At 34.4% G+C, this 13230-nt stretch overlaps 1 protein-coding gene across 1 annotated transcript in view; it reads left to right on the forward strand.

Annotated features, from left to right (window-relative positions):
• Positions 1 to 13230, forward strand: part of Lrp1b (LDL receptor related protein 1B) — a 1711024-nt gene that overhangs the window by 648091 nt on the left and 1049703 nt on the right. The window contains exon 3 of the mRNA XM_048345540.1: positions 421 to 558. Coding sequence (XP_048201497.1) covers positions 421 to 558 — 138 coding nt within the window. The remainder of the gene's footprint in view (positions 1 to 420; positions 559 to 13230) is intronic.

Raw genomic sequence — 13230 nt, forward strand, 5'->3', positions numbered from 1 at the left:
AACAATTTACATATTAACAGTTTGTAACTATTCCTAATATTGTAAACACTGGAATAAGAATAAGTAAGTTAAAGATGAATATACATCTACACAACATTACAGACTCAGTTTATTATCAATATTCTGGGGGTTAGAAGCATGTCAGATTTTGAAACATTGTGTATCTTTGAACACTTGAATCAACTTTACTAAATACATGCCCCTAGTTCAAAACTCTAAGACCCAAAAGTGCACTTTATTCCATATCCTATGATTATGAATTAGTTTTTCAATCATTTAAGCCAATTTTGATGTATTCAACTATCAGACATGTCCTCTCCATTTCTATAGCTTTGTTTTGTAAATGAACAATAGTATTTTCTTAAGCTTAAAGAAGTAAAACTAACATATCATTTCTTTCCTTTTTATGTGTATTTTTAGGTCCTGAGGAGGTAGAAATCAAGTGCCCCTTGAATCACATTGCTTGCCTTGGTGCCAACAAATGTGTTCATTTATCCCAGCTATGCAACGGAGTGTTGGACTGCTCAAATGGGTATGATGAAGGAGTGCAGTGCCGGGGTGAGTCTGCGTGGAACAATGACATTGAAATATTCAAATTTGCATAGGAATGAAGACACAAAGAAAAACATATAATCTCTGTCATGTTTCAACCATAACCATGTCATTTACTGAAAGAACATGAATTTTACTTCCAATCAATATACACTTCAAAGTTGTACTTTAGCATTTTATTGAAAATGTCATTAGCAAAATGCACAGACACATTTACACTTTGAAGTTAGACTTCAAAGTGTAAATATACATTCCATTATATACTCCATTATAAAAGTTACTCCATTATAAAAGTTATTTTGCTCAAAGGACAAATGAGAAATCTCGGTCACAGTAGACTAGTATCAGATTATGCATCTAAAGGTTACTTAAATATAGTATTTGGAGAAACACTTTTGAAAACTAATACTTTACTAGCTGCATTTGTAGGAAATATGTCCCTCACTGTTATTTTCAAAATTAATAAGTGAGGATTATAGTTCGAAGCCAGCCCTGGCGGGAAAGTCTGAGAAACTCTTTTCACTAATCACCAGAAAATCGGAAGTGGCACTGTGGCCCAAGTTGTAGAACACTAGACTGGAGCTGAAGAGCTCAGTGACAATGCCCAGATACAGAGTTCAAGCCCCATTACAGACCCCCATCCCCACCCCCTGCCAAAGAAATAAAAGAAAATTTTACATATATATATATATATGTATTATATATATGAGAGAAAAAATAACTGAAATCCAAAATTTCAGACAAGTTTAATTTGGATTGCTACTTTCTAATGCAATGGGGGACAGAGCAGTTTTCATATGCTGCAAACTATAATAATAAAAATATAGCATGGTAAAATGTTGAAGATGAAGATCACTCAGGTATTAAAACAGAGCAAAGTTATCCATCAAGAGAATCAGGCTGGGATATCTATCCAGGAAAAGAAATAACTACACCAGAAATATCCATTTCACAGTCTCAAAAATAGAATGTAACACGCAGGATATTGAAACTAAATGCCAATAGGAGCATGAATATAGTTGGAGGATCAATGAAACAATAAGATATAGAAGAGGTTTTGGAAAATTGGAGACAGTATGATCTCTGAGGATTTATGCATGCTTCTTACAATAACCTGGGAAAAGGTCTCAGTTATTGTTTTAATGTTTTCAGGAAAAATGTCAAATGTGCACATATTTAAAATCCCAAAGTCAGCTACTATTTATTTATTTATTTATTTATGTGTTTATGTATGTATGTAAATATTGTCAAGTCAAACACACCTATCTTGGGCTGGGGAGGGATTACAGGCTGACGGTTTCTCAGTCCTGTGATGAAATAAGATAAATTTAAGATCAGAGCTGAAGGGATATATTGGGGAAATATCAATCTCAGAATGATAATCTGAAGAAGCAAGGATTTTAAAAGCCCAGTGGGAATCCAGAATTTCCAGGTGATTTCCTTCTAAATGTATGTATATAATTAATTTATGTGTCTTTCCTATGGAAATTTCCATGTGTAAGGCAAGACAGATTCTTGCCTTAGTGTAAGTTCTTCCTCTTAAACTGTTAAGGTTCCTTATGGAATAGAGTTTGGTTATGAATAAATTCACATTAACAAATGAGAAGTATTTCTTTCTAAAGGTTCTGTGATCTGTGTTCTTTATACAATTAAGTATTTAAGAAAATGATTTCAGTAAAAATAGAGAACTGAAGGGAAAACGTTCAATGTTTTAAAATTTACATTATCTTATCAGAGATGCTATATATTTCCTGTTAGATAATTACATTAATTTAGATTTATCTCACTTTATTTCATTTGTTATAGACTTTCAAATAGATTTCATAAAATAACATTATCACAGTGCCAGATACAACTTTTTACAGATAACTGTATCGATTTAAAAATTTTAAACATATTTCAGTGCTAAAAGTATATGAAAATATGATTAAATTTTACCAACATTTACAGATTGTGATCATATACCTGAGAACATATGATCATTATCAAATCATAGGATTCAAATAGATATAAAGTCTTCAAAAATAAAAATATTATACTTATTTTAAATTTTAGAATTTAATCATATACAAATAAGTCAGATTTAGCCTATGTAGCTGCTGATTTTCTTTTCTCTCTCTTTTTTTGTGATTTAGCTATAGTTTAAAATAGTTAGAAAAGTATTCTACTCTCATTTTTTATCGTGTGGTATAATTTTTCTGAGATTTTTTCAGTAAAATATTATTTGTGCTATTTTGCCTTTTTCTATATGTTTAGATTTTTGTCAAATAAAGACCTAATAATAAATCACTATATCCACTTATGAAGGACTCAAAAATAAAATGCATATTTACCTTCACTTGCTACTTACTTCAGCAGACCATTTCTCTCTTAATTCTTTATATATAATTATATATCTAAATATATAATAAAAGGACCCAGATTATATTTTGGTTGACTGTACATTTTATAAAAATTAATAAGGAGAATTTTAACTTTGGAAGAGTATGTTCTGGTTTTACGAATTGAATAGTTTTCTGGATGTTTCTTAAAAATAAATTTCTTTCTAGTCGAACTATGGAAAGATATCTATTATTAATGATTTTCTATAAAGCTGATATTATAAATCTTAGTAATTTGGCTGCATTTGAAGAAAGAAAGTGGATTTTTGTGTATAAGTATAGATATAGAGAGAGTTCAGTGATGGTAAAATAAAAATTACAGTAGACTGGGACATTATACTTTAAAAAATTCATCTCTTCCTATACAGTATTTCAATGTGGTGGTGATATCAACATGTCTAAATTGCATGAACAATATAAAACTTTCTATCAAAAAAAAAGGCCTTGCAATCACAGTTACCTCCATTGAAATCCTCAAAACCCAATATATTGCTGGATGAAAAATACAGACTGAATACAATACGATGTGTCAGAGTTTGATTTACAAATTTTAAATATTAAAAAAAAATTCATTATGTAACCAATCATGTGGGTGGACAGAAAAGAAACCTCATTTTAGTGGCTGCTTTAGTTATACTGCAATTGGAATGTAAAGAGGTAATGTACTAAAATACATAAGGGCATCACTCTGGAATATTATGCTCTGATTCTGTTTAAAAAGATAGGGAGACATTTCAGGTCACTTTTACAGAGGATTCTAACTTCTTGAAAAAGAATATGTAACCGTATGTCTGTTTTTCATCCTGCCAAAATAAAAACAAATACACATATGTTTATATAATTTTGTCTCAATACCCATTATTCTTTCTTGTATTCTAGTCTTTGTGCAAGCTACTCAAGTGCTATACCAATGAACCACCTCCAATTGCCAGCCCCCACATAAAACCTATATGATGTGAGTTTAACTCACTCTCCCCAGAAACAACAACAACAATAACAAATAATACCTCACCAAAAATACTTTCAAGAACTCAGGCTTCCAAACGACAGTAATCCGCACTCATTAAGACATGCTCATTGTTCTTCCACTTCCAAATATTTTAATTTACTTTAGTATTTGTGAGCCTCAAGAGTCATAATTTCTCCCACTATGTTTTATATCATAACATTTTTGTGTTATGATGTATCATCTTCAGGTTACTATGTAAAAAGTAATATAGGAAAAATAATGGTATGGGGACAAAATGCTACCTTTTTAATTTGACAGGAGAAACACAGTAAAATTTGGCTTACAGTTATTTCATTAATCAACTTCAATGAACTTTTATTGAACACTGACAGTGTTCCAGATATTTATCTGATGGTTGGAGATGTAGGACGCCCTGTTGTCTACTTCAAGAAAGTAACATGTCATGATGGAGACAGGCAAAAAAAAAAAAAATGCTCAGAAAGAGCAAAATGAGCAGCCTCTGATTTGGCTTGTGAGGATGCAGGACTATATCCCTAGAGAGCTGGCAACAGATTTGCATGTTACTGTAAGAGCTGCACAGACAAACTTAGAAAGTAAGAAAATCAGGAGCTCAGTGCATGACAGAAAACTGAATACTCAAGAGAGTCTTCAATTCTTTTGATAAAAACAAATCATAGAATTGTTGAGTGAAGACAGGTGAGGTTTAAGCTGTTGAGAAATTCTTGGTAACAGATTTAAAGGTGACATAGTAGTACATGGATATACTCTGTGTATACCACTTAAAATGAATTGCATTTAACTACAAAGTGCATAAGAGCCAAAAAATTGATACTGAGATATATTTAAATATTAAGCATATGGAAGGTACAATGTTGTATATTTGCAGTGTGACAAAGATCATTCTTAGAAAGTAAAATATGTTCATTACTATGATCATAAAAGATTGAGCTGCACATTCCTTTGTCCTTTCATTTTATTAGGCTTCTAAATTGATGTATATTTAGTGTTGTTCTATCTCACTTGCATACAGCGAAAGACAGGTGAAATTCAAAGTCAACACCCTGTGGGACCATATTCAAGCAATTCCTTTTTGTATGAGATTTAGGGACTTGAAGGTGTATTTACTATTTGAAGCAACCAGAACTCTATCAAGCTAATGAAATACTACCTATGGATTAATGCCTGTTTTCCCTCTTGTCTGTAATCTTAGGTAAACCTATCATTGTTTCAATATTATTCAAAAGCATGGGTTATAAGAAACTGTCACTCAGTTCTCCACTCAACCTCAAATGTGAGGCCAAATCCCCTAAGATTCATTATTTAGTTTTTCACACAAGCAGCATGATACTTAAAAATTCCAGGAATGAGAACAGGTAGTTAAGGTTGAATGTTATCCTCAGAAGTAACAGAGAAAATCAGTTTTGAGAATGAGGTTAAAAAATTTTAACCTTAAATTTTCAATCAGCAGTTTGACTATTGGCCTTTAACATAAGACTGGAGTGGTGTATAAAACTGTTCTGTCTAAGCATCCTTTCTGTTCTATTTTTAAAACAGCAAGACAACTTGGGGAAAAAAAGTATGTTTTTAAGCCAACTTTATTGCCTGTCATTTTTATTAGTTGATTAAACAGAAAAAAAATGTGCTGAGCAAACAAGTTGAATAACTCTATAACCAGCATGTATTATTCAATGTCTCAATCAGACTACTAGCTTCAACCCATGAGAAAAATTAGTGCTTTCATTTGGTTAGGGATATGCAACAAAAATGAAGTTTAACTCTTTGAAGTAGATCTGCACTATTAACAGTAGGGGGAAAACACTTGAAAATTACACGTTCATAGTGCAACTTGGAAGGGAAATGAGAATATTTTTGTAAGTCATTCAATGGACTAAATTTTGACTAAAAGATAGTATACTGCCATTGTGTCCAGAACTGACAAATATTTGGAACTATCAGTACATTCCGAGTCTAATGTAGAATTATGCTACATGTTGAATAATTCTGTAGAGAAAGTTTCAACAGACCTTTTAGCAAGAATTTTCAATGTTAAATTGCAATATTATTGAAAGTGCAGATTGCTTCCCTTTCTCTAGTCTATATTTTATCACTTTCTTAGATTTATTTCAATATTGGGAAATTTGCATTGTATTCCTTCTACACTAGTGATTAAGAAAAGGCAGGAGAGCAAGTGATTGGCTACTTCATATCACAAGAATTTCAGGACCAATCTGAAAAACTGTTATGCAAAACATCCTGTGCCAGACAGAGTGAATCATTCTGCTCATGGATTTGCTTCTAGATTAGGTCAGTGTGTCTTGGAGCCAAGCCCTGAGTGTCAGATACAGAGAAGAACAAGCCCTAAAGAGCACTTTGCAGTTCCATTAGTTGAAACACGTGCTGTGTTCCTATTTACATTGTATGTTTAATATCAGAGTGCCAAGAAAAAAAATCTATATGGTTCATTAAATGGCACAGAAGACTCTACATTATTCTCTGAGCAGAAGTACTAAGGAACTTAATTGTCTAATTTTAGACAGGCTAATTAAATAGTAACTTTTGAGAGCTCAAGAAAAATTGGAGACAAAAACTAGTATAGGGCTGGGCATATGGCTTAGTGGCAAGAGTGCTTGCCTAATATACATGAAGCCCTGGGTTCAATTCCTCAGCACCGCATAAATAGGAAAAATAAATAAAAATAAAAAGGCCAAAAGTGGCGCTGTGGCTCAAGTAGCAGAGTGCTAGCCTTGAACAAAATGAAGACAGGGACAGTGCTCAGGCGTTGAGTCCAAGCCCCAGGACTGGCCAAAAACAAACAAACAACCAAAAAAAAACTAGTATAAAATTACCTTTATTCTACAAAAATTCTTATATAATTATCTCTCAATTTATTAAATACAAAATTAATTATAAAATGTATTGTACATAAATGCACATAGAAGTGTGTGTGTGTGTATTTTGTGACATTTTTCTAGCCTGACTGTTAAATTTGGAGCTAAAATTATGATTCATGGAAAGAAAAATACCCATCCTTGCTTTTTTTTAAATTTGTTCTCAGTCAATTCCTTCTGGTTCTTAAAGCCAATGTGAGCTGAGATTTAGAGGCATGCTCTTGCTTTGAGACTATATCTACCACCAGCCAAATGAAGTCAGTTCCTTGTAGTGAGTCATTTTCACTCATACAGTTTAATTATATAAAGCTGAAGGTGTAGAATTTAGAGAAATGGTAACATGCAGCTTATCTGTTGAGGTTAACTTTAGTTTAAATCATCTTCTTTCTTGCTATCCATATGGTTATTAAGTTAAAAAAACATATTTAAGGAAAGTTACATTTGATTTACACATAAATCTGTTGACTCTGGGGATTTAATGCAAAGAAAGAAAGAAGAGAAACAGGGAGTAAAACATGCCAGTGCTGGGCTGGGGATATAGCCTAGTGGCAAGAGTGCCTGTCTCGGATACACGAGGCCCTAGGTTCGATTCCCCAGCACCACATATACAGAAAACGGCCAGAAGCGGCGCTGTGGCTCAAGTGGCAGAGTGCTAGCCTTGAGCGGGAAGAAGCCAGGGACAGTGCTCAGGCCCTGAGTCCAAGGCTCAGGACTGGCAAAACAAAACAAACAAACAAAACAAAAAACATGCCAGTGCTGTTATGCAGTAGGAGAACTGACTGCACTGTATGCTAGGAGCAGCCTTCAACCATGTTTTGTTTTGTTGGTCAGGAAGAGTCACTCCTGCACTTGGCATGAAATGACTTGCTCCTTTCAGTTCTGTTTCTTCTTATTTACCAGAACTATCTACAATATGCAGAAGGGAAGCAAAGGTCCCCTTTATGACTATAACTACCAATAAAGAAGAAGCAATAACTTTTTCTTAGAGTGAAATGGAATTTGGAGCGTAATAGGGCCAGAAGGGACTTTCAGAGGTCATTCGGTTCATCCATTTGCCTTCAGGCTGGACTCAATCCAAGCTCACATACACACACTGCTATCTCTACCTTATTTGGAAGGCCTCCTGGGAGATAAATTCTAATAGAGCTCTTTAGAAATTCAGTCAATGCTGAGCAGTTTGTATCTTGAACAAACATTTGAAGTTTGTATTGTAAGATTCACTATGCTCTCTGGTTTGGAGCCTTTTCCCTCAAACAGATTCTATATTTCTGTGGCTTGATCATGTTTTTCTTGCATTTCCTCACATAGACTTAAATGTTCCAAACTTCTAAAGTTAGAAATAACCCAGGCCCAGTTTAGTAAGTTTCTGTCTAGTAAGCATTATAACTGGTTTCCATAAACTCTGAGTGGTATAAGTTTTCTTTCATATAATTTTTACTCCTAAGTATTACTTGGCTTACTTATGTCACATTAGTTAGGGCTTGTGCTTGACTGGGAATAACAGAAGTCTTTAAGAAAACCTGGTCAGGAAAATCAAGTTTTATTATCATTGAGAATAAAAACTTTTTACAGGTAGACATTACATGGCTGGCAAAGTGATTCCAAAATGTAAGCTACATCTCAATCTTTCTTAAATTCTCTCTGCCATCTCTGCTATGGTATTCTAGTTATGAAAACTGACTACTCCAGTTCTACATATCAAAATCACTTTCCAGGAGGAAGGGAGACATTTCAAATATCTTCAAAAAGGAAGTAACCCTTAAACTAGCACCAGTGACTCATGTCTGTAATCCTAGCTAATCTGTAGGCTGAGATCTGAGAGTTGCAGTTCAATGTCAGCTTGGGCAGAAAAGTCAATGAGACTCTTCTCTCCAAGAAATTACTCAGCAAAAGCCCAAATTTGCACTGTGGCTCAAGCAGAAGAGCACTAGTCTTGAACACAATTCAACCCCAAGGACCTGACAAAAATAAATAAATAAGTGTTATCTTTCTTGATAAGGCACTTTAATAAGAAATGTAATAGTACCAGGTTTTATCTAATTGGCATGGAACTTAGTGTAATAATACCTGCTTTTATATCTTTGGCACGGATTTTATCTTGAAGTCATCTTTGTATATAAGAAATCTCAAACCATACAGTTGTGATTTGTGAGAGTTGTGTGTTCTTATTCCCTGGTGCTGTATAGAAATGCAAACAAGATCTGCAAAAACTTAAACAAAGGAAGTTTTATTTGAAAGTGAAAGACAATCCATGAAAGTAACAGAAACTCTCCATCTGGCCTGAATACTGTGACTTAGCTTTGTGCTCAAGGGTAGTGTTCTACCACTTTGAGCCACAGCTTCTTTTCTGGTTTTTAGGTAATTAGTTATATGTGAGAGTCTCATGACCTTTCCTGCCTGGACTGACTCTGAACTGTGATCCTTAGATCACAGATTCCCTAAGTAGCTAGGATTACAGATATTAGCCTCTAGCTCCTGGCATATCCCCAAACTATTTATCTATCTATCAGTCTATCTATCTATCTATCTATCTATCTATCTATCTATCTATCTATCTAACTGTCCAACTATATATATTCACTCATTTCTTTTGTCAATGATGGTGCTTGAATGCAGGCCCTGGGAAAGACAGGCAGATGCTCTACTATGGGCTGTATCACCAGGACTAGTTCTGTTTGAGTTTGAAAAACATGCTTTACTTATTTTTTCTTTAAAGTTCCAATTCCCTCAGGTCACTGCCTACCTCTAACATATTTTTTTTCCACTTTTGGCTTTTTCTATGTATGTGGTGCTGAGGAAACTAACCCAGAGCTTCATGCAAGGCCAACACTCTACCACTAGGCCATATGCCCAGCCCCACCACTAACATTTTTAGAAGTTCTGTTTGAATCTATTTTCTGTGAGATGCCAGTTAAGTAATCAATTTGTACTGATAGTAGTAATGCATAGGTATTGTTTAGACATAGACCTGATCTTAGTAAAAATGTGTAGTAAATAATTCATGTAAGAGCTGGTATAACTCTAATCTGTAATATCAGGTACTGAGGAGGCTGGGATCCATAGTATGGTGGTCTTATGCCAGTGCAGGCACAAAGGTTGCCTAAAATCTATCTCCAAGATAACCAGCAAAAAAGCATGTTCAGAGTCATTGCTGGTGCAATGAAATGCCAGCTGGAAGAATGAGTTGGCCAGAAACAAAACGGAAGTAACCACCAAAAAACAGCTTCATGGAAGTAAATTGTCAGAGATAGCTACTCTCCCATGTTCACTGGTGCACCACTTACAATAGTCAGGATATAAAGTCAGCCTAAATGTCTATGGACATTTGGATGCAGAAAACCTGGTGCATATATGAAATAGAATACCATTTAACCATAAGCAAGAAGGAAAGCCTGTCATTTGTGATAATGTGGGTGGAACTGGAGAGATTTATGTTAACTAAAATAAACCAAGCACAAAAAGACAAAAAGAAAACAGCTTCGTAAAAAATAGAGTGTATTATTAGTTTTCTTGATATAGGACATTCTTGCTGGGGTGAGACGGAATCTCAATGTTGTTTTGATTTGCATTTCCTTTATGGCCAGTGTTGTAGAGCATTTTTTCATATGTTGGAGGGGATGTGGCCAAAAGGGAACCCTACTTCATTGTTGGTGGGAATGTAAACTGGTTCAGCCACTCTGGCAAGCAGTATGGAGATTCCTCAGAAGGCTCAATATAGAACTCCCCTATGAACCAGCAGCCCCACTTTTGGGTATCTATCCAAAAGCCCACAAACAAAATCACAGTAATGCCACCAGCACAACAATGTTCATCGCAGCACAATTTGTCATAGTGAGAATCTGGAACCAACCCAGATGCCCCTCCATAGACGAATGGATCAGGAAAATGTGGTACATATACACAATGGAATTTTATGCCTCTATCAGAAAGAATGACATTGTTCCATTTGTAAGGAAATGGAAGGACTTGGAAAAGGTTATACTAAGTGAAGGGAGCCAGACCCAAAGAAACATGGACTCTATGGCCTCCCTTATTGGGAATAATTAGTACAGGTTTAGGCAAGTCATAGCAGAGCATCACAAGGCCCAATAGCTATACCCTTATGAACACATAAGATGATGCAAGTGAAATGAACTCCATGTTATGGAAACAATTGTTATATCACAGTTGTAAATACTTTCAACGTCCTATGTGTATGTGTAGTTTCTATTATTGATGATGTTCTTGTATCACCTTCCTGTGGTTGTACCTACACTATCTCTGTAATCTTATCTGAGTATATTGGAAACCGTGTTTACTGGTATTGGAAGTAGGAAATTCAAAGGGAATACCAAATTTGAGAGACACAGGGTAAAAAAAGAGAAACAACTACAAAAGCAATACTTGCAAAACTGTTTGGTGTAAGTGAACTGAACACCTGGGGGGGGAGGGAGGGGGGCATGAGGGACAAGGTAACAAACAGTACAAGAAATGAATCCAATGCCTAACGTATGAAACTGTAACCTCTCTGTACATCAGTTTGATAATAAAAATTTGAAAAAAAATAGAGTGTATACAATTATTTCATACCCATGTAGAGTATCTCTAAAGTCCTTTAGATGAAAGTAAAAGAGAATAAAGACTTTTTTCAGAAGGCTGAGAAAACTGGAACCAGCCTTGGCAGAAATATCCACCAGCGAAAAACTGGGCTATGTAGGTGGCTCATATGATGAAGCACCAGCTGAACAAATAAGACGAGCAATCAAGCCTGAGTCCCTTGATTCCAGGCCCCAATACTAGCAAATGTAACAAATTTATTTATTTATTAATTAGCATATATTAAGAGTCTAAAGAGTCTTTTTGTGACATGTTCATTCTTACACATAATATATATTATCAGTCTCACCTCTGCTCTATCATCACTCACCCTCATTCTCCTCTCTGAATTCCTAAAACAATTTAAAGAGATAGCAGTGTTTTAGTTTCTATTATCTTTACTTCCCAACTTCTTCATTTGCCTTCCCACCCCTAATGATACCTACCCTTAATAGAGCCTTCCTTTCATTCGTTTTGAATATATATTAATTTTTCAAGGGGAGTCAGCAAGATAGTTTACACACATATTACATTTTTTTTAAGTTTTTATTATAAAACTGATGTACAGAGAGGTTACACTTTCATACCACATATTATATTTTAATCAGAATAATTGCTTCCATGGTTGCTTCGTGATCATTTTAAATGTATAGAATTTAAGTTAAAGAGGAAAAAAATACTAGTAACTTTTCCAGATTCCCCATGCATGTAACTCAATTGTCTGTTTTTGTTTTGTTTTTCCTTTCATTGATAAAAGCCATGGGCGAGTTAGAGCTAGGAAACTTCTCAGGTGAAATCTATGGTTTCTCTCACCCAGCCATTTGCTGTTGGGAAAACTGTGTGGGTTGACCAACCAGGGCAGTGTGGGTTTTCTGATACAATTCATTTCCTTTAGAAGCTTGGAATTGAGGGAAAATACTACCAATGGAAGGGTAGCAATAATATGCCAAACTGTTGGTACTGCATTTCAGCTTTTTACTTGCACAAGATTTCACAATCCTCCAGTCCTGCAAGAAACTTGAAGCACAAAGAAAAACATGTATTGCATTTTTAGACTTGATGTAGTTATATTCTTCACTCAAATAGAAGTAATTAGTTTGAAAGAAAAAATAGTGCTCCCTTTTCAAAAAAATCTGTATACAGAGGTATTTTTTATGATTGCCAAACACTGCTTTCATTTGTTTATTTCCTGGTTAAACTTTTCATGTTGAAATCTAAGCTTTTGCTCTTTAGCTTTCTCTTAGATTTTACTTGGCAAATAACATGTTTTCCTCTTTTCTTCAATACCTTTTCCTGTTGTCATTTGTCATTTTGAGCATGTACTAGTTTCTGGAAGAAATAATTCCCAAATCAAACATCAATATTTCCAATGTAGTAAATTACAAAAATTTGTTGCTATTCAGATACAATTGGAATATGTAATCATTCTTTTGAAGAGGCAATTAGCACTTAGTTGAGTGACTTGGGATGCTGAAACTCTGAAATTTTGCTTTATTTTACTGCATGCAAACAAGAAACTACATATCTCTCACAGATTGATACTAATCTACACAGGACCTACCAGAAGATTTTCAATGTACATTTACAAATTCAGAATATTAAACAAAGGATCATCAGACTATTTTTATAAGGTTACAGAAAGGTCATTTCCTTAAAATTGACTTAATAAGGCTTGATATTCAAGTCTACTCCAATCTAAATGAAAAAATGACTAGAAGAATGTGTAAGAAGGATGTTCACATCCTTAATAAATAACAAAATATATACTTATCACAGAGGAAATTTGCTACTTATGCTTGGCATCATATAAAATGCTTCAAAAGGCACCCAGGCTCAAAATTTTAAATTATTCATTGTTTACATT

This window comes from Perognathus longimembris, chromosome 4 (genome assembly GCF_023159225.1).
Source record: "Perognathus longimembris pacificus isolate PPM17 chromosome 4, ASM2315922v1, whole genome shotgun sequence".
NCBI classification, from domain to species: Eukaryota; Metazoa; Chordata; class Mammalia; order Rodentia; family Heteromyidae; genus Perognathus; species Perognathus longimembris.